General features: G+C 42.4%; 2 protein-coding genes across 5 annotated transcripts in view; one reads left to right on the plus strand and one right to left on the minus strand.

Moving 5' to 3' along the window:
* Positions 1 to 14,448, minus strand: part of LOC6615515 (kazrin) — a 37,410-nt gene extending 22,962 nt beyond the window's left edge. The window contains exons 1-2 of one of the 4 annotated variants that reach the window (XR_004361331.1): positions 14,112 to 14,448; positions 1,867 to 1,901 (exon numbers count right to left, since the gene is read on the minus strand). The gene's annotated coding sequence lies outside the window, so the exon portion shown is untranslated. The remainder of the gene's footprint in view (positions 1 to 1,866; positions 1,902 to 14,111) is intronic. The other 3 variants (XM_032715032.1, XM_032715034.1, XM_032715035.1) reach the window with 3 other exon arrangements.
* A 1,982-nt stretch (positions 14,449 to 16,430) lies between these two features.
* On the plus strand, positions 16,431 to 19,595 carry LOC6615517 (RNA polymerase-associated protein Rtf1). Its single transcript, XM_002039860.2, has 4 exons — positions 16,431 to 16,606; positions 16,718 to 17,675; positions 17,744 to 18,928; positions 18,987 to 19,595. The coding sequence occupies exons 1-4, from the start codon at positions 16,526 to 16,528 to the stop codon at positions 19,088 to 19,090; spliced, it is 2,328 nt and encodes a 775-aa protein (XP_002039896.1). The 5' UTR covers positions 16,431 to 16,525; the 3' UTR covers positions 19,091 to 19,595.
* The last annotated feature ends 1,198 nt before the right edge of the window (positions 19,596 to 20,793 follow it).

Genomic DNA, 20,793 nt, shown 5'->3' on the forward strand with positions numbered 1-20,793 from the left:
CCCAACTCATGCCAAGTGGGTGGCAGACGGACGTGTTCCAGCGGCGGTCGACCAGATAATCAGCGCCAGTTTCAATTTCAATTTCAGATGGCCACCTGGCCACGCCCACCAATTAACGCTGGCAAATTTGCCAAATACTCAAAGGACCCTCGGGTTTTGGTTCACATTGTCCTTGAATTGCGTGCAGCAGTTGCATGAAATTGCTTACTGGCAAATCGCTTTCCGTATTCATTAATATAATTTGACATGGTATTTAAAATTTCACACATGCTTGTAGAGAAACGGTGTAAGAGTTCTTTAATAAAATATGATTTTGATGCTTTCTGTAACATCACCATTTGATTATGATTATTTCTTCGATAGTTGTGCATCAGATAAAACATTATAAGTTTGATATTTTATTTTGATATGAATGACAATTGGAGTTTCAATTTTGTGTTTATGTGCACTACCCAACATGGTCTCAAATCAACTGGAATATCGCAAGCAGGCCACCATCTTTTTCAGTTCCCTTCTTTTTTATTCATGCCAGAATATTTCGCTCATATTCGTATTTTTATGGCAAAGGGACGTGCTTCCTTGAACAGTTTATGTATGAGTTGGCGCGGCCATCGATAAATCTTCTTCGGAAGTAAAAAATAATAAAAAACGAAAACAAGTTAAGCTACTTTTGTCATACTAGTCGAGGCAGGGCCAAATAACTTCAAGAGGAAAAACGGAGTTGGAAAAACACGCTTCGCCGGAGAGAACAAAACGCAGAGAGATCAAGATGGAAAAACTAGTGTGATGGAGCCATTCCATGATGTTGGTTTTATACATCGGAGAAATTTCTCATTTAATTGGAGTCTCTTGTTGCGAACATAATACTTTCGTAGGGCTTAAAATAGAAAAGACCACAAGATTGATTTGACGTTTACCAAATATAAAGGATAAATGATAATATCCCAGCTTATTTGCTCAATTATTAAAGGCTTCATATATATTTTTAAAATAATTGTTGCAAGTACACTTACCCAATTCACTTTTACTATATATGAAGTCGTTTTTTTATTTAGCCAACTATTTTAATTGAATCAAGGTGTTGACTCCGTCTGAAGCACTCTTATTTTAGCTGTTCCCTGAGAAATTTAAAGCCACTTTAAGCTCCCCTCTCCAGTAAGTAGTACAAGCTAATCCGCAGCTTCCTTGTCGTCGTTCAATCTTTATGAATACTTTGCCCTGCGGAACGTAACAATGTAAACTCTCCGCCGCCGTAAAACACGAAAAAACGGGAGTACGTTGCGAAACCCACTGGGAAAGATTTCCGATGGCTTTGTCTCTGGCAAATTGCAGCCGTAAAAGCGAGTCCGGTAAGCGGTGGCTTAGCATCATCCGGAGGATCCGCAGGAGCAGCGACCTGCAGCCATATGCACTTAAGATGTCACACAAAAGTGCAGCGAAAGCCACATGTGTGGTGTGACCATCCACTCCTTACTGTGGCATCCAGCGACACACCATCCTTTTTATATGGTGGCCATAACTTTTCACCATACCGCCACGCCCTTTTACCCCTTTCATGGCTGACCAGCGATTAGTTCATTCTTCTCGCACTTTATGACCCAGGGAAGCAGGGAGAACTGCGAACTGGGAACTGGGTGGGGCTACTTTGCTGATATTGATCAAAGTTCAAGCTGGCATTTCCATACTGCCTTCCCATCCACTTTCACTAAAAGCTTTCCTTATCCACAAAAGAATTGCCTGCATTTACTAAGCACTTGACCAAGTATTTGTCAGCCCGCTTGAACCAGTAACCCATATGCTAACACACCCTTGCGAACTCCTTCGCAAATGGGTCCCCCACGCCCCCATGGTGATCAATAAACTTACCAGGCCAGCAATTCGCATTCAATTAGTGACACTCTCTGAAATGAAAAAAGAAAATCAGAAATGAGATATGGATATAGTATCTCTCCAATTTCTAAAATGGTACAAAGCTAAGTATACTGTTTCAATAAATTAAAGCTGTGCGTTAGCTGGCATTTTCAGAACTCTTGTTTCTCAGTGCGGCAATTTACATCCGTTTCGGCCATTTCAAAAATATATTGCATACCCCAAGGAGCCAGCCCCATGCCAAACCAAGACCAAATCCAAGTCGAGTCGACTGAGCACATCTGCCTGCATCGGGCAAAGAGATTAAACTTGTCGGGCCACAGCCCAGAAATTATTCGTGGCTGCCGCCACCTTTGTTGCTCCTCCAGCTCCTCCTCCAGCTGCAGGACCCAGGATCCAGGATCCTGTTTTGTGCAGCGTTTTAATTGGGTTTTCTGCCATATTAGATTTCAGAGCCTCACTTGCTTGCCGGCTGATTCGCAGTGCAGTCAAATGCTAATCGACAAAATGGAAATAGTGAGGCAGGATAGCGTAACACTAGTATTCACTGTTTGTGTGGCCTAAATATGCAGTTGTTCTCTAATTTCATGTTACGCATTATAATGTATAGGCGATAATTATGGCAACACCTTAAATGTTAAGCCCTAAATCGCAAGCAACTTATCGGGCTTTTGTATAAGGAGCTTAATACATAAAGTACACTCAAGATTTATTTAAAATTCAAAGCCAATTGTTGAATTATTGAAAAGAAAATATCTTATTTGCATAGTAAAACGGGCAATTGAATGCCTTGAGAACCCAAACAATCGACAAACAAAGAACCCGTTTTGCTATTCATTTATGGAAGTATCCACATTTCCAGCCATGAACACTTGATTGCAGCTCTTGTTTTAATTTACGTACACTTGCGAGAAAACATTCCGGCTGAAAGCTCTTTAAGCTGGAAAAACAAACAACAATCAGACGGATAAACGGACTTTAAATTTTTTGAATACGCAGCATGGCAAACAATTCCCTGAATGTGAATTTCAGGCAGTGGAAACTCAATCAAAGGCATGACAACCAGACTACCAACTCACTGAGGAGGATTTTTCCGGGCTTTCCACGTCGAGATGTTTCCCTCTCCGTGCGTTTTTCGTACGCCTGTTTAACCACGACGCAGATGCAGATGTAGATGCAGATGCACATACAGATACAGATACATTTGTGTATTAAAATGCATATTTCGAGCACGCTTGCCCGTCCTTCGGCGCATTCCATTTGCATTCTCCACGAACATTTTCACTTAAGTCCTGCTCCACCTCAGCTGTCCTTACCTGTTGGCATTTTGTCGTGAATGCTTATGTCATTTCTTTAATGAGAAGTTCACCGGCAGAGACGGCATCATCGCAGTCGTCTTCATTACCCCATCTGGATCAGTTCATCTCCTCGTCTAATGCCACTTTGTAAGTGGTTATTTAGCGTAAGTAATGCAATAAGTCTGCTCCTTTTCTGCCCTCCATATATATCCATCTATCCGTCTATATATATATTTTCCGGCTCGCCTGCACCTGACTTTGCACAGATCCGTGTAATCCGCCACCGAAAAAGGACGCGGAAAGTGCAGGAAAACTATTTTCCACGGATGGCAGAGATGGCATAAGTAACTAAGAGATGAAACTGCAAAGTGAATTAGTGCGAGGCGAGTGGAATTGGGATTGGGAATGGAAATGCCGCCTGCACTCTAATTCGTTCCATAGAATTTTAATTGGCTTCTTGCCGAACACAAAGTTTAAACAGAAGTTAACTTTTTTCAGGTGTTTTCCAATTGTTGGTAACAAAGAGCAAATGTTTTCGCTGCCTTCTTTTCGCGTCTTCCCTCGACCAACTTTTGGAACTTCTTTTTTTCTAAAACGAATGACGGAATTAAATGACAAAGTTTTTCCGTCATCGCCATTCAAAATGCATGAGCAGCGGTACTTAAGAGCAGCTGAAAATGAGTAGTTTTTCTTAAACTAAGAATGTTTTCCCCGCTGCATTTGTAATTTAAATGCGGCGTTTCTGTAGATCTCCACTAGATAGCCATAAGGTGCCGAATAATTAATTTGCAGTTAAATGCAGCTGGAGATTTGCCGAGTCTTTCTTTAACTAAGTAGTTAAATCTACAAGAAAAACTGGCATTTCTGTATCTTTCTGCTAAATGTTCATTGTGCAAAGAGATTATTAATTGGCTAGTTTTTATAAGAGTTTCTGGAGCAATTACTTTTAAGTGGCATTAAAAAAATAGTTTAGTTAGGCTCTACCTTACATACGTGCATGAACTTCAAACTTTTTTTATAACTTAAGTTCACAAATCTCACAACTTTTCACTGCTTAACCACAAAAGGATGAAGAGCTCGCCTGTTAATTAATTACTTAATAGGCTGACAAATTGACACTTGAACCTTCGAGTCAATATTTAGTTTCTCAATGAGCTGCACTTGGAAATTACCTAATTGACATTTGACGCACGCCCATTGATATAATTAAAATCTTGCCTACTGGCCATCAATTAAGTGACGTAAGTCTGTTGAAAATTCGTATGAATGTAAGATAATTCCGAACAAGAAAACGCAGCTTTACAGCTATAGTAAAATACGATTGAAATTCAGTGGCCACACCCAGCAATAGTTGACAGCCTTCGATGTTCGATTCTGGCCGGCGAGACAACTGTAAACGCTCTATATATGGCTCCTAGTCCATAGATATATCTGGAAATCGGACGGATGGGGGGGCGTATGTGCCATAAAGAGACGTGCTGCGTACGTGACAATAAAATGAAATGTGTAATAGCCGCTGACGGCGAAAAGCTAACAAACTGGCGAACAGATGAAGCTCACGTTGCTCTTTTTTCGTGGTTTTCCGAGCGGAGGCAAAACTACAGAACTACTGTGCTACTACAGCATTGCGAATGCAACTGCAAGTTGACAAATTTATTATCCATGGCGATGGCAGCCGCCAGAACGCGACTCGAGTGCAAATGAGCACAAGGAACACCACAAACATGGCCAGTGAAAGATGGAGTGCAGTACTGGAATTCGCAGCTCGCAGTTTGTATCTCGCAATGTATCTGACACAATGTATCTGACACAAAAACACTGCGGAAAACTCGGCAAAAACTAATCAAATTCGCAAGTAAACAACATTTAATGCTGGCTAACTTTTTGTCACATTCCAGTGAGTAAGAGGGAAGTACGAAATTGACTAAATTGAGTAAAAAATTGCGTAAATTAAATTAACAAAGGCTAAATTTTTTTTAGTACCTTATTGATATAGTTTTGGGGAATATACCTAAAGGCAACATGGTGGTAATAGGTATTACAATTCCTCGGATTTTTTATTGAAATAAAATGCTATAACCCTTGAAATCAATTTAATAAATAACAATTGCACTTTTATAGATATAATATACCGTTTTTTTAAACAAAAACATAGTTATTCGCGTTTTAATTTAGTCACAAAGCAATTTATTCAGCGAATTTCTCGTGCTTTCTCTTTCTCTTATTCCTAGCACAATTGTTTGCAGTCTAAACCAATTAATAATGCATTTGACCAAGATGCAGCTCCGGCTATGTGTCTCCTGCCACATCCTCTTCTTCTTTATTTCCGTGTGTTTTTCCTCGAGACTACATGAAAAATGAATTGTGCCTGCAGGGGGCCAAGGTTGGAAGAAAGGCGAGCTCCCACTGGCGGGAATAAGCTCCTGGCACGACAGGCACGAATTTAATAAAATGGGAGGGAACAGGCAAGGATAATATATATGGAAGGTGTATATAATCCTAAAGGAGGCAGAAAGAAAGGAAGGAAGCAGGCAAATATGTGAAACATACGAGCGGAAGCAGGGAAAATATGCAGCCCAATCGAGGTGTGTCCTCCAGCAGCGCCACCTGTTGCTCGCATGCCGCACTTCAATGCAATCGAAATTGCTTAGCGGAAGCTAGGGATACAGGATATCGGGGATACAGGATATAGGGGATACTGGATATGGGGAAGATGGCAGAGCAGGGAGACAGGCGACAGGAAGCGTAGTCGCAGCGAAAATTTCATTTAAAATGTGCGCCATAAGTACGCATTACACACACTCAATTTACTTTTCCATTTTCCGACGGCCAACTCCTCGCCCTTTCCCAAGCAGAAGCTTTCGGTCCACACATGCGGCGCTTTTCCAGCTGCCGTCGCTTATCAAGCCCCCTGAAACCCCCGTCAAAAATTCCGTATTGCCCCCCTGATGGCGGTAATGTCGGCATTTTATGCGTTCCTGGCATTTTGTGGCTGCTGCTGTGGCTGCATCTGCATTTGCCGCCCACTTCTCCGCCCCTGGTTGTGTGCTTAAATTCCTCACCAGGAGCAGTTGTCGCCTGGCTCACGAAGGTATACGTTTCGCATTATCCTGACACTTTACTGCTGCACAGAGAAAAAGTACACACGATATACCTTAGGTTCCGATGGGATTTGGCTTGAAGAAAGTTTTTCACATCTGCTATGAGACAAGGTTGAAATTTTCTTAACACTTCGGGAAATATAATAATATATTTTAAGTTGTATACAAAGTTTAATATTTAAGAGAAGTGACACTACACATCTATTATCATAATAGATATATCAACCTTCTAATTCTAAGCCCCCTCCATATATGAGGCACAATTTCAGGACAATCCGCTTGGAACTGCACATTAGCCTGCAAACGGGGATGGGAAATGGCACCCCTGGGGCCTGAAAATCGTATATAATAGGATTTCGGACCACTCCACAATATATATCAATTAGAGAACAGCATTTCGGTGGAACCAGGTGCTGTGCGGGATTAGGTGATTACACTGACCAGACGTTTTGGACTACATGGGCATGTGTCTGCGCCACCGATAACGACGGAGAGTTGTAAAATTTTTCCAAAAACTTCGGGTGAAAACAACATGTCGGACCCCAAGGAAAGTGCTTTAAAATTGCGAGTGCTGGAGACACAAAAAATCTCTCTGAAAGCAAGCGTACAGTCAAAGCGAAAGACTGAAAGAGAAATGTGGAGTGGGGCAGGGCAGAGGATGACTTTATGACTTTTCAATCCACTTGTGCTTCCTGCTCCACGTCTGGAACAGCCCCTAAATAACCCCTAAAAAAACAACCCCTTCGACCGCAGATAACAGGAGCTAAAACCGCATCAAATCATTTCGTGCTAATGGAATTGCTTCAATGCTGATGGAATTTTTATGGTCCAAGAGGGCTTAAGCCAGGGGGTTTTCGTCACAACGCAATTTTTCAGCAGCCAACCCAGCAGAATGGAAAACAGAAATATTTAAAAAATTTCCCACAGTTTTTCAGCCGCTTCCGTGTTGTTTATGGTTATTTGTCAATAATAATGAATGAATGAACGGATGGATGTTTGGTATTCCTGATCGGATAAACAGTATTCCCTTTTTCGATTGAATTCAATGGTCTTTGGGATCGGTCCACAAATAATATTCCCCATCAAACGGGAATTGCATAAATCTGCATTTAAACCGTTTGGACCAGATAAAAAGCCAATAACAATTTACGATGGCCACTGTCAAGGTAGTCAGAAGTGTCGGGGTGATATTGGATTGCTAAGAGGGTGGAAAATCGCCGTTGTGTCGGGGGTTAATACATCAAAAGAAATTAAAAACACAATCGACCCCAGGGAAAACAGTGGAAAAGCACCGATGAAATAGAAAACGTAAATCAATCGAAACAATGTTGTCATAAAATAAATCGAAGTTTCCAAAAAAACACAGAAGCTCTGCTTTATTTGATTTTAGTTGTGCAAAAATACAACTTTTTAGAGTTTTCTATTGCACAGCAACACAAAACCCAGCCAATTGAAACATATTAATTTATACTTTAACTGTATTACATTACAACGCATTAACATTAATTGGAAAAAAACTTCTTTTGGCATCCACAACAAATTAATTGTTCAACCCAGCTTTGTTTTGGTCAAATTAAAGATTTAAATTAAAGTCTTTATGTTCTAGAATTATTTTTGCATAGACTTGTATAATTATTTATTTTTTCATAATTTTTATTTTTTAGTTTTATGCCGGAAAAATCTGTTTAATTATTTTCCCGCCACATTGTTTGGAATAACTTTTTTCTCAATTCCTCTTCCATTGGCTTATTGTGGATATGCATTTAAGCGTCAATATAATGGTGAAGTTTGTTTAATTAAATTTCCACATATTTTTTTAAATCAACTTCGGATTGAATGTGTTTTCTACGAGTATGCGACTTAGTGAATACAAATATGTTCGAATTTTTCTTCTGTTAGCAGATGGAAAACTAATATGTGGCAAACGATCATTGTTTTCGTGACTTTAGACCACAGTAGCTGGGTCTCAGAATAATGAACAAACTCCTGACTGCGACCAAGCAAACCGAAGGGGGTGCATTTCGGGCGAGGAAGGGGTGAGCAGAACACGTCGTCTGCCAACAGCACGTGTCATCCGCCCCGTGGGCAAATTGTGGGTTGTGCGCGGGAAAAGGTGGGGGGTACCGCGGGGAAGGAAGTCCGCCAACGTCAGCCAAAATGTCACTCGACGATGAGCAAATAAAACTACCGAAAAATGAACATGAAACCGGCAGTTGGGGGGAGCAGGGAAGTGGAACAGAATCGAAAACCTGACAACCCTGCCAAGTGGGCCATGTTTAGCAGACTGTTGCTTTAGCACTTTTTGTGTGGGTACTTTTCCCTCCGTCTTCTTGGCTCCACATATCCCAGTCTTTATTTGGAAGCCACAGCTTTGAAAAGGATACTCTGTATAATTGCGCACACAAAAATATATTTCTAATCTAATTTGATGCACGAAATGTGGCACGTTATTTAAGTTTATTTATGTCGCAAGTTAATAAGATAAACTGGATAAGAGGCGTTATTTTAAATAGAAATAAATATTATATATGGGATTAGAAATGTAAAATCTTATATAGCAGGAACATCTGCATCACTTTGTACCTTCTTCGTTTTCTTGCTGCTCAATTGAGCCCATTGGCTTTAGTTTTTGGCCCTTTTTCTGATGAACAATTACCTCTGGGTCCTGTTGCAAGGATAACCGGGGTTGAATGTGCATGACCCACAATGAGCCCGACCACCTGCACCCCGAATCGTCACCACCCACCTGGCATTAACATGGATATACGGAGGTGAACCAAAATCGTTTTTGTGGTTAACTGGGTGGTTTATGGTTACACATTCGCCCTCCTCTTCTGCCCCATCGCCTTTGTGGGGCTCTCTTTCGCTCCGCAGGCCAACTAATAAATGGGGGCGAGCAGTGGGCGTGGTCGCCCATTTGCTGACCGCATTTACGGAGCTGGCCTCCATTTGGCCAGCTTTGTCTGCAATTAAAAGCAGGCAGTTCAAAGAAACTCAAGCAAAGCCAAGTACACTGGGGAAAAAACCATCCCAACTTTATGACAAGTAATAAAGTATTTAAAATGCCCTCGCTCTGCTGACATTTATCTTTATAATTCATATTTTTAGATAAAATTCTAAATTACAAAAGTGAATTTTCCGTGTAGCCCAAATCTGTAAGCATTAGATGTTTTTTATAGCCAACAACATCCGCGTTGTCATGGGGGTTATGACAATTTCCCCACAGATGTCATCGAGATGGTATTTTAATTCATTTAGTTAAAAGTTTAATTACATTTCTGTACAGCGCCGGATTTGGCAGCCATGAACTCCGTGACATCTGCCAGGCCCATTAAGGCAATACGGATTTCAAAATGCCAGCAGCGACTATCGCAGCATTTTTGACCACTAATTTCGTTTTAATGCCGATTCGGATTGGGATTTGGATTCCAATTCCGATTTGGATTCAGTCATTTCCCCGCTGGACAGCACAACAATCGGTGACGATTTAATTAATTCGAGCCTCGAGTCCATCAAACAAAAGCCGGAATGATAGAAACGGAATCCGCCGGAGCGCGAATACAATGAAAATTTATTCGATTCAAGTGCCAGCCACCCACCATCAGTCAGTCAGTCAGTCACCCACCGGTCACCACCGAACCACCCACCCACATACATATAGTATACTTGTATACCCACCTCCCATATGTCCGATGCCTGCTGAGCCCGGGTTTATCATTCTGATCACGTAACTTGCGTGTGCCACCAGCACTTTTTCATTTTCATTCACTTAGGCCGCTCGGATGGTGGAGCATGTGGTGTTTTGGAGCGGGGGCATCTTATAGAGTCTGAGTCTCTTGCCCTATAATGAAATGATTTCTCTTGACGCTTCGCCGATTCGCGTGGGTTGTGATTTCTTGCTCTGGTTGCTCCGGTGGCTCCAACTTGGAGCTCCGACTTGGAGCTGAATGGGATGGCACTAGCTTCTGCCTTTTGCTTTCGTTCGGCTCGGTCGTGCATCATTAACCCACTGGCGACCAACGAGGGACTGACATTGAACTCACACTCACGCTTGTGCGTTTGGCTGAGTGCCAAGGAATTCAGAAAGTTGTAATTCAATTAAAGTTTAATTGGCCCGCAAGCAATTGGCGTAACTTGGGCAATGAATGTTTTATAACAATTTAAAATCAAATTTCTAGCAGATTTTCTAGAGCATCGAATCTTTAGTTTATCTCAAGTGCACTTGTGTGGTACGTTGCTTAGAAAAACAATTGTAACTATCTTAACAACATGTTAAATAAATGTACAAAACCCATTCTTAAAATTTTTGTAATGAACAATTCAGATGAAGGAATCCAAGATACAAACTAATTTGCATGCATAAACGTATTTGGGAATTTAATTGAGGATTAAACTGGAATTTTCTACTGTAGATGAAATGAATCGTAATATTTTTTGGGAAACTCATTAGTTAGTCACACTTGCACGAATTTTAACTACTTGGAAACTTGAAAAAGTTAATTGATCTGAAGTTTAATAGGTCCGCAATCGTAAAATTTTAAGTTTACAAATCTTTTGAAATATCTTATTTCTATGTAATAATTGAATGTTTATAGTACAAGAAATCAGACATCGTTCGTTGCATTCTAAATCAATAAGTTACAACTGCATCTCGAGTGTCTCATTAATTCGATAGGAAAAGTAAGAAATAATGAGACATTGAGTTTGTTTTCTATTGTTTCACTACTTAAGTCTTCTTGAACAGAACAGAGTTTGGGATAAAGTTGAGATATAAGTTTGCCATCTGTTTTACCTTTTCGCTAAGCTAGGCTGTGTGTTTTTCGTGATTTTGTTGGTTTTGTCGCAACATTATTAATTTACAGAGGAGATTACGAGCCGTGCATACATTTTAGTCATCTCTTAGCGGCGAAACTCGCATTTAGTTTTCGTTTTCTTTGGCGGGAAAGAGGTGGCTATCACGCAACGTGGGAAATGGTAATAAATGCTGGGTTTGGTTGGTTTGTTGCCAAAGCTGTCGACAGCGCAGTTTGCACCTGGCGGTGCAAACCTCGACCTCTGCCGCCTTTGTTACCTCTGCCACATGCCACACGCAATCTAATTTAGCTGGCGAAATACGTGCTAAGCTTGGCAATGGTGAAATGGGAAATGGGAGGATGGAAACATGGAAATGCGGAAAAATTGGGGCCAGGCCACGCCCCAAAGTTCGAGTGGCCTGAAAAGGGGTTACTTTCCGGCAGTGGTTATAATTCGCCTAATGTATTAAGCTTCCTAATCCGATGTGGGAAATGGCTTTAAAGCAGCCCGGGCACTTCGATAATTCTTTGTCCAGGAAAACTCGGTGTGTCACAGTTCGGCGCTGAATTTCCATGGCAAGCGGTGCAGCTCAAAGCAATTATTTCGAGAGCCGGAGCTCCTCGCCGAGATTTATGCTCGTTATTCCGTCAGTCGTTGCTCTGTGCATCTTCAAGCTGCATTCTCCGGATGAATTATTCATGCCTTTTGTCGCTTCTTGTTGCTCTGCCCTCCGAGAGGCGAGTCCTCGCCCAAGGGTTGCAGCATGAGGGTTGGCCCGGGCAACAGGCCGTCCCACCCTCCCGGCCATTCTCGCAGCCTCCCAACCCGCCCACCAACCCACCCCCCACTCGCAGCAAAACGGGGAACGTCTTTGGCTTTGTGCATTTCGCAGTTTCGTATGTACCGGGAAAAACAAACTAGTTATTTCATTTCAATTAAGTGTATAGATTCCAGCAGAGGAGTAAACAACCATACTCTGTGGTATTTGTTTAGATTTTTAATATAATGTAGAATTCTGTTTGGTTAGTATTTATTTAAATACATTCATCCACCACCTATGCGATTTTTTTCCTATTAAAGTAAATGCAAATATAAAATATTTCCATGGTGAGATCAGACAACGGATAAAAGCAAGTTTTACGCAAATAAATCCCATTTTAATGGCTAGTTTTTTATTTTATTTTTTTTTTTTTGCTCAGTGAAATCCGTAATCCTGCTGTCAGAAAAGGCCATTATAGCTGTTGCACACTGGCAAATCCGAAAGCAATTTCTGCAGCATTAATCATCCCCAGCCCCCAGCCCCATCCCGCATCCTGATGCCCCCCAGTACCCTAAAAGCAACTGACTCGCTTATCTGCCGTCCGGCCATTTCGGTTTAATGTTGACAAAACGCATTTTAAGCACTTCAGAGCTCGCCTCGTCGAATTTTCTTTTGTTTAGCCGACACATGTGAGTGTGTTTCCCTCTGATTTGAGTTTTCTGCCGGCTAAATTTGCATTGGAAATGTGCGCAGGGCACAGCAGGCTGGGCAATGGAGTCCTTTTCCCGGCCGGAGCCCAAGTGGCCAGCAGGAGCAGCCTTTGTCCAGCGGTCACTCCACAGGCATTGTTTATTCAGCGCAAACCCTTAGGTGTATAGCTTCTGTTTTGCCTGCGTGCGTGTGCCTAACCTTTTGAACGGGTTCTTTATGGCCCAGAACGAGGACGTATAATCGAAATCTTTGAGGAGTGGCTCTGGGAAATTGGAAAGAGCAACACAGACTAGATTTCAAAATTAAAAGAGTCTAGAGGCCTCCACACGTCCAGATGAATGCTTTGCCAACAGTCTTTTCCAGCTCAAATTTATCTAATTTGTTAAGACAATAGCCTACAATAGTTGCAGAAAATAGAGCAATGGGTTTTGAAACCGGCAAACAAACCACTCGGGGTTAACTAAAACGTGAGCTTAAAATATGCTAAAATTGAGCTTAAGGTCTTAAATCAAAGTTAGCACAACTTTAAAATGAATCTGAAAATGTTTTCTAGGGGAAAAACTTATCATGTTCGACTTAAGCGGAGTATTTATGGGAACTGTGTATATGAACATCCAACATGTTTTGCAGCTTGGTCCGATTTTCAAAATTAAAATGCACAGCTTCCAAATCAAATTACTCGCCAAAACTCAACCACTAATTGCGCAAATTATTTGGAGTAATTTCCTAATTTGTATTCTCTGCTGACCGAGATAGTTGGCAGCCATTCATTTCAGTCAGCAGCGCCGAACCAGGCCAATTAATATTCATTTGGCCCAAACTCACCCGCCGCTCAACACTTTCCAGCTGGGTGGAAAATCCTTTATTTAGCGAGCAACTTTCCGCGCTTGTTTTTCTTTATAGTTTATTCTCTTTTTTTTGGACGCGCGGGTTTTTGTAATTCCCCAGTTAGCAAATTAACAGCCAGAAAGAGACAGCCAGACGGGCTAGCACAAAGGGCCAACAAAAACTGAAAACGAAATGCCGCATCCTTCCAAAAAAAATAAAGGAAAATATAGGGGGAAAGCCACGCCCGCGGCTTGGCCACAAAAAATATTGAAAAAGTGCGGAAAATGCGGAAAACTAAAACTCTGTCACTTGCTGCTCTGTGAGATTTGTTTTAACAACAAAAAATGTGGTCTTGGGAAGAAAGAGTTTATTCAAGCAGCATAAGCCAGAAACACAGCAAGAAAAAAGTTAAGTGAATTTAATATTCGGACATCAAATCTATTTAATTAAATAAAACGATATAAGCTTAGTATCTACAGAGGTGGTCAAAAGTATTTTCACTTTTCACATTTCACTCAAATGCACTTTGTGAAAATAATTTTGACCACCTCTATATATATTCGATCAGTGCACGAACCTTTATATATGGATAATAATATTAAAATTATGTTTATATCGATTAAAATTTATGGAATTATAATGATGTATTTGTACATTAATAACAATATTTTGACATGCATATACATAGATTAAATTTAGGTTTTAAGTTAAGTCCAAGCTGAAGTTTCAGTGCATCCACCCCATCCTCACCTTTTCCGTTATGTGAGGCTCAACGCTTAGCGGGCCATGTTTTTATTGGATTTTTCCTCTTGTTTTCTTTTTTCTATTTTCGTGAGATTTTCGCACCACAAAACACTGAACCGACACACTTGTGTTAAATATTTTTATTTCTTTGCCTATTTGCGTTGAGTATTTAATGGGCTTTTTGTTTGCAACCACCCCCGTCTGCACTTCACTTGAAAACACTACGCTACACGGTCGCCAAAGCACTACACTACTACACTACACTATGCTGCGATGGACCGTTATTGGAGCTGGCGTTTACCGTTATTCGCTCCGCACTCGCGAGCTTCTTTCGTTGAACTGGCGAAAAAGAAAAAAACGCACTCAAATTCACCATCGAACTTTGCTAGGTTTTACAGCTAGGTGAGCCGAGCTTTAATGGCCGCTCTCGCTCTCTCGAGAGAATGGTGTTTTCCACTCCCTCTCACTCTTTCTTACCACTTTTGGCAAAACAGCCGGCGCAACAAAAACGCAACGCCAACGCAACAGCGCCGCCGGACAAGAGCTTTCAACCCAAAAATGGCAAAAACAAAGCGGGGGCCATGGACAACCCTCTTGGGCGTTCGCAGCTCTCGTTTGCTCTCTCTCTCTCTACCGCCCATACTCTCTCGCTCTGCTGCGCATGCTCCAAAGCTGAGCTTCAAAGCTCTGAGCTCGGCATTTCGGGGGTGGATCGTCGGGGGTTGGGTGGTTAATGCGAAATCCATCTACAGGGGTCGCTGCGAAATGGCCTTGTATTACAGAATCCGCAGATCAACAAATTAATGGGAAAATATATTGTTTACAGGATTTAAGGAACTTACGGGCAAGGGTAGTTCATAATGTTTATTATGTTTCGAAGGTTCTTATTGAAGGCATCTTTGAAGTGCAACGCAGAATTTTGAAGGGAGATTTATAGTAACAGAAGAAGTAATTTATTTGTTCATTACGTTGAGAACTCACTGTTTTGAAATATGGTTTTTCGGGTGGGCGGTGGCATCGGGTGGGTTGTTTTCATGAGCTGTCGCATTGCTGCTGTTCTAGTCGTAGTCGTTGTTGCTGCAGAATGTGCACTTTGTTAAATGTGCAATGGGCTTCCTCATGGCGCTGTTATTGTTGCTACAACTGCTGCTACTGCAAATTGCCCCGCAGCATTTAAGGCGAATTATGAAAGTTGGTATGTGGGTGCGTGTTCCACCCTCCGCGCCGAAAAACCCACCCCTTTCGCCCCCGCTGGCAGACTGAACTTAGGGAAAGCGCGCTCGAGGGACCTGCAAAACGCCTGCATTTTAATTAATATTGATTGTAAGTTATTTTCCGAGAGAGGAAGGGAGGCAGCAGGTGTGGCTTTAATTTAGTTTTCAAAATGTGTTTTTGCGTGGGGCACAAACAAGTACATAACCCACTTACCAGCGTGCAGACAGATGTTTGCCTATTACAGGGTACACAAAGTCAGCATTCCCGCCCAGCCATTCGGTATCATCATGCAAATTGAAGGGGGCTGGGATAGGGATAATGGGGATGCCGAAATTTGCATTTCAATTCTGCCGTCGCCGGCATTTCCATTCCCCTGCACCTCCACTCACGTCCCCACCCCACCCCTTATGTTTACCTTGCTCGAACAGCTTCGCCGTATTTTTTCAACTCTGCTTTAAGTGTGATTCAGTGTTGCGCTCGACAGCGCGGCAAAATGTGCACGTGCTGCACCAGCCGCAAGGTATTTCCCCGCAGTGAATGTAAGCAGTGGTGGGTGGTAGGTCCTGTCGCGTCCTGTCCGAGCTTAAAAAACTCCAAAAGGAATTGGGCTCGAGTTCAAAATAAGCGATTATTTAAGGGTGCCACATGACATACAAGGGTTCTAAATTACTTAAAAAGGAGAGTCTGATATTTTAAAATGAATCAATCAAAGGGCCTACTCTTCGTTTTAAGTTCGGTTACAATTTTTACAAACAAAACGAGTTTGACGATAGTTGTCAAGGATATAAAGATCTAATATTGTTTATATTCGTTATTATTATTATTACTATTATGTTAGAACAACTTGCTTATACAAAAAAAGCTGAATTCAACTGGGTAATTTCACTCAAACTGCAATTGAATTTAAAAACACGATCTGTTGTTAGTTTATACAAAAATATATATAAGTCGGTGATTCCCCATTAGCTCTATTGAAAATTTTCCCACTCAATGTGTTCCCTGGGATCAAATAGTTTTCCCGCGCTTACAGCTGACAGCTCGATAACTGTTGCCAGCCCTAGTATATCGATAGCACGTAGCGAGGACAGACAAAGCACCGATAGGCCATATCACACTCGTTGCCATCTCCAACGGCACGCACTAAAATTTTTTCGTTCTGGTTTGGTTAAATTTTATTTGTAAGTAAGGCCAGGAAACGATCAGAAATGGGCAAACGGCGGACGCAATCCCTGATCGACTCCAACTCCAGTGATAGCGACAGCGAGTCCGAGACCAACCTGGAATCGGTGAGTGGCTATAGAATAGATCAAATGCCTCATCCGCGCCCCTTTCTCCATATTGCGATGTAACGAAAATCAATATAAATACTGAAAATACACCTTATATGTAATCCCCAGGACCTGATGTCACTTGCGAAGAAGCGAAAGAAGCCCCAAACGACGACCAATTCGAGTTCCCGCTCTGACTCCGATTCCGACTGGGCCAACAACAAAGCTGGAGCTCCCTCCTCCAAGAAGAAGAAGCGCCAGAAGCCCAGCAGAGACTCCAGCTCCTCGGAGTCCAACTGGGATGACGACAGTCAGGATGAGAGGCAGCCAGCGAGGCAGAGTCCTGCACAGGCGCAACAGGAGCACAATCCCCCGGAGCCGGCCTCCCAGGCCGCCCAGCTTAGTGAACAGGAAGAGGGGGAGGTATCCGATAGCGATTCCGACAAGTCCAAGTCCAACTCCTCCTCATCTGGCTCCGACTCCTCTAGTTCTTCCTCCAGCTCTGACTCGGAATTCGACGACGGTTTCGATGATGACCTCATGGGCGATGATGAGGATCGAAGGCGTCTCAATGGTTTGTCCGAGAAGGAGCGTGAAACTGAAATTTACAAGCGCATTGAGCAGCGAGAGATTATGCGAACACGCTGGGAAATCGAACGTAAACTGAAGCTGGCGAGGCGCGGCGAGAAAAACCAAGAGAAGTCCAAGAACAAAGGAGAACGGGCCAAGAAGAAGAAGGAAAAGCGCGAGAAGAAGGCGAGGAAGGCCAGGGAAGCCCAGGCGCCCTTGCCAACTCAAGCTTCCACATCCACACTCTTAGATGTGGAACCCAAGCCCAGCAACGAAGTACGGTCAGCGAGTCCGTTGTCCACGCCCGCCCTTAACCGAGATGCGGCTTCCACTTCAGCGGCAGTGGCCAGTATTATGCCCGACGATGCAGCTTCCTCCGCTGGCGTCTCTGATTACTTTGATCACAAGGAACGTTCCAAGGAGCGTAAGAAGAACGTGGAGGCCAACAAGACGGACGACAAGAGGAGCAATGCCATGGCCTTATTAAAAGCCAAAAGAGAGGGCAAGGCCAAAAGAGGTAAGCATCAATCGTTCATAATCGTCATACGACTCTAACGTGTTTATTTTTTTCCATTCTCCTTGCAGAGGAGGAGGAAGCCAAACGCCTGGCAGAAAAAGATCGTGATGACGACAAAGAGGAACTCGATAGCGTATCTGGTTGTAAATCGGCTGTGAAACTGAAAGCCTCGGAAATATACTCTGACGATTCAGGCAGCAGCGATTGGGATGAGGAAGAAAAGCCCGCGGGCAAACGTTCACGCTCCAACAGCAGCAAGGCCTCCAGCGAATCCGAGGACGAAGAAAAGGCGCCTCAGCGGCCTGTTTTTATAACCACACGCGAGGATCTTAACAAATTGCGTCTATCTCGCTACAAAATGGAGCGATTTGTGAACTTGCCAATCTTTGAGAGCACTGTACTCAACTGCTTTGTCCGCATAAGCATCGGAAACAATGGCCAGAAACCCGTGTATCGAGTGGCCGAAATTGTGGGAGTGGTTGAGACGGGGAAGATCTACAGTCTGGGCACTACACGAACCAATCGTGGATTGAGACTTAAGCACGGAACCCAGGAGCGGGTCTTCCGACTCGAGTTCATTTCGAACCAGGAGTTTACGGAGAACGAGTTCAACAAGTGGAACGAGGTCTGCCAGCAATCGCACGTCCAGATGCCAACGATTGATTTAATAGCGATCAAGCAGAACGACATCAAGAAAGCACTGAACTACGAGTTCAAGGACGAGGACGTGGACAAGATCGTGGAGGAGAAGAACCGCTTCCGGAACCGACCCACCAATTATGCGATGAAGAAAACCTGCCTGATGAAGGAGCGAGATGCAGCCATGTTGCGGGGTGATTACGACATTGCACAGGATCTGGGACAGCAAATCGACGAGCTGGAGAACCGAGCCTCAGAGCTCGACAAAAGAAGATCCCATACCCTCAATCTGATCTCCTACATAAACGACAGGAACAGGAAGAAGAATGTGGAGGACGCTGAGAAGGCAATTTTAGAGGAGGCTCGGGCCAACAAAGGCCTCAAGATCTCGGATCCCTTTACTCGTCGCATTACTCAACCGCGCATGGGCTTCAAGGGTGCCAAGAAGGACGAGGATGACATGCAGTTGGCACCTCTGCCACCGCCACCCCCAGGAAAGAAGAGGCCCAACGAAGCAGGAACTTCGAGTGCAAGCGTCAGGCCCACGGACTCCAAGGATTACAGTCTCTACTCACTGCATGACTTTGACATTGACCTAGATGTTCCGCTACCAGGTATGTAACTAACATTTTGTTGCAGTTAAGCAATGGACATAACCATTTTCTTTTTTAGTTAATACGAATTCAGTGCCCAAGCCGGCTAGCAAACCAGCTGAAACAGTCTCCAAACGTTCGCTGAATCTAGAGGATTACAAAAAAAAGCGCGGTCTTATCTAGAAAATGATGTCGCAGGTCCATTCATATTGACAAAGCGTCACATGTTTACGTCCTAGTTTAGTGTAGTGCCCAAATGACTACAGCGATTGTTTGCTTCAACGACTCAACCAACTTAAAGAGCAACAAAGAAACGACGGGCAATCAGCTCGGCTTATAGTTACAGTTCATATATATATAATAAGGTTGACACAGAAAGATTTAGATAGGTCGGGTGAGGCGAAGAATTGAATATCCCAATCGAGGATACTTTCCCTGTATGTGTTTGTTTTGTTTCACTATTATGATATAATTTTTAGAAAAATTATGCAAGCAAAACTTAAGAATGAACAGTAATTTCGAACATTTGGAATGCCTATGCTGATAACGAACTTATTTAAGTATATATTTTGAACTTTTTATAGTTTTAAGCTAAAAATGTTATAACGAAAATAGTAAGACCCCATCCAGCCTAATCATTTCCAACGATTTGTTCAATAAATTAACAACTCACATAATTTATACGGAATTAGTTTTCAGCGAAGACTTAATTGTTTACTCAGGCAAATTTGAAGGATATTCCATGGACAAATATAAAGAGGATGGTCAAGCGAGTATGTATCCGTTGGTTGTAACCGTTCAATGCTGTATTAGATTTAGGCGAAATTCATCAGTTGTAGCAACAGTTTTCATATACTTAAATATACACATAAATATTATTTATAATAAAGAAAAAGACTTAAATCATGTTTTCCGATCACTACATAGCATCTAGTATTGGGATACGAGCTGTATAGGATTTGTTATCTTGTACTCTTGGCGCCTTTTCCCTCATGAAAAGCAATGAAAAGTAAACTTATGGTCATCATTCTGGACTGGCTTAGCTTAAGATCGCCCCAGTTGGCTCCTCTTAATTGGTTTGCAGTCTGTTTGCGCAGCTGGCTGACTCCTTTCATGTTCTCACCAAATTAATTAAATTAATTCGATGAAATTGTCTTTTAATTGAACACGATCGCGTTTCGTCAGAGGGGAAAACGTTTTTCAAGATCTGCAAATATATAAAGAGACTTTAACGGTCAATATTTGAAAGACATATTCGATTCGTCATAATGAAATCCACATCTTGCTCCGATGCAATCGATCGAAATACATGCTAAATAGGATGCTAATTTGAAATAAACTTGAATTGATCGCTCTATAATGCACTTCCGCTCGAATATTTTCCATGTTGGTTCGCTCTGTCTTTTTGGGAACCTCGCTGTGCCGAACATATTGTTCCCAAATGGTGAATGTGACTGATCCGATCACAATGATGACGACTTGGATGGGGGCACCATTGTGGCACAATGACATTTTATCTCGGAATATGCAACAGCAGCACGTTCTCTGAAGCGGAGAGTGTAATAGATCAGCGACGGAATCTCGATTCTGAATCCGAAAACTACCGATGCGTGGCCCATGCAAATGTTCTTGCAGCGACATCGGTGTGGGTGCATCCCACAGTCACTTACACACACACATCTCCCATCAATGCACCGGGAAAAATTGTATCAATCATGGAATTCTCCGATATAATCAGCTACTTCAACTCGCCTATAAACATTGATATCATACGTTATCAAATAAGTTCGAGCGGGGAAAGTATATGTTATAGAATCTGAACTGTAACCATATCTTATAGCATCGTATATAGATTTCTAGTAGTTCTCCCCCTTTTTCTTTCTGTG

The sequence above is a fragment of the Drosophila sechellia genome, chromosome 2R (genome assembly GCF_004382195.2).
Source record: "Drosophila sechellia strain sech25 chromosome 2R, ASM438219v1, whole genome shotgun sequence".
Taxonomy (NCBI): Eukaryota; Metazoa; Arthropoda; class Insecta; order Diptera; family Drosophilidae; genus Drosophila; species Drosophila sechellia.

Excerpts from the sequence above, each read along its gene's own strand:
- LOC6615517 (XM_002039860.2), top strand. The coding sequence starts at position 16,526 with ATGGGCAAACGGCGGACGCAATCCCTGATCGACTCCAACTCCAGTGAT. Across the intron at positions 17,676-17,743 it reads AGAGGGCAAGGCCAAAAGAG|AGGAGGAGGAAGCCAAACGC; the intron begins GTAAGCATCAAT and ends TTCTCCTTGCAG. Across the intron at positions 18,929-18,986 it reads CCTAGATGTTCCGCTACCAG|TTAATACGAATTCAGTGCCC; the intron begins GTATGTAACTAA and ends TTTCTTTTTTAG.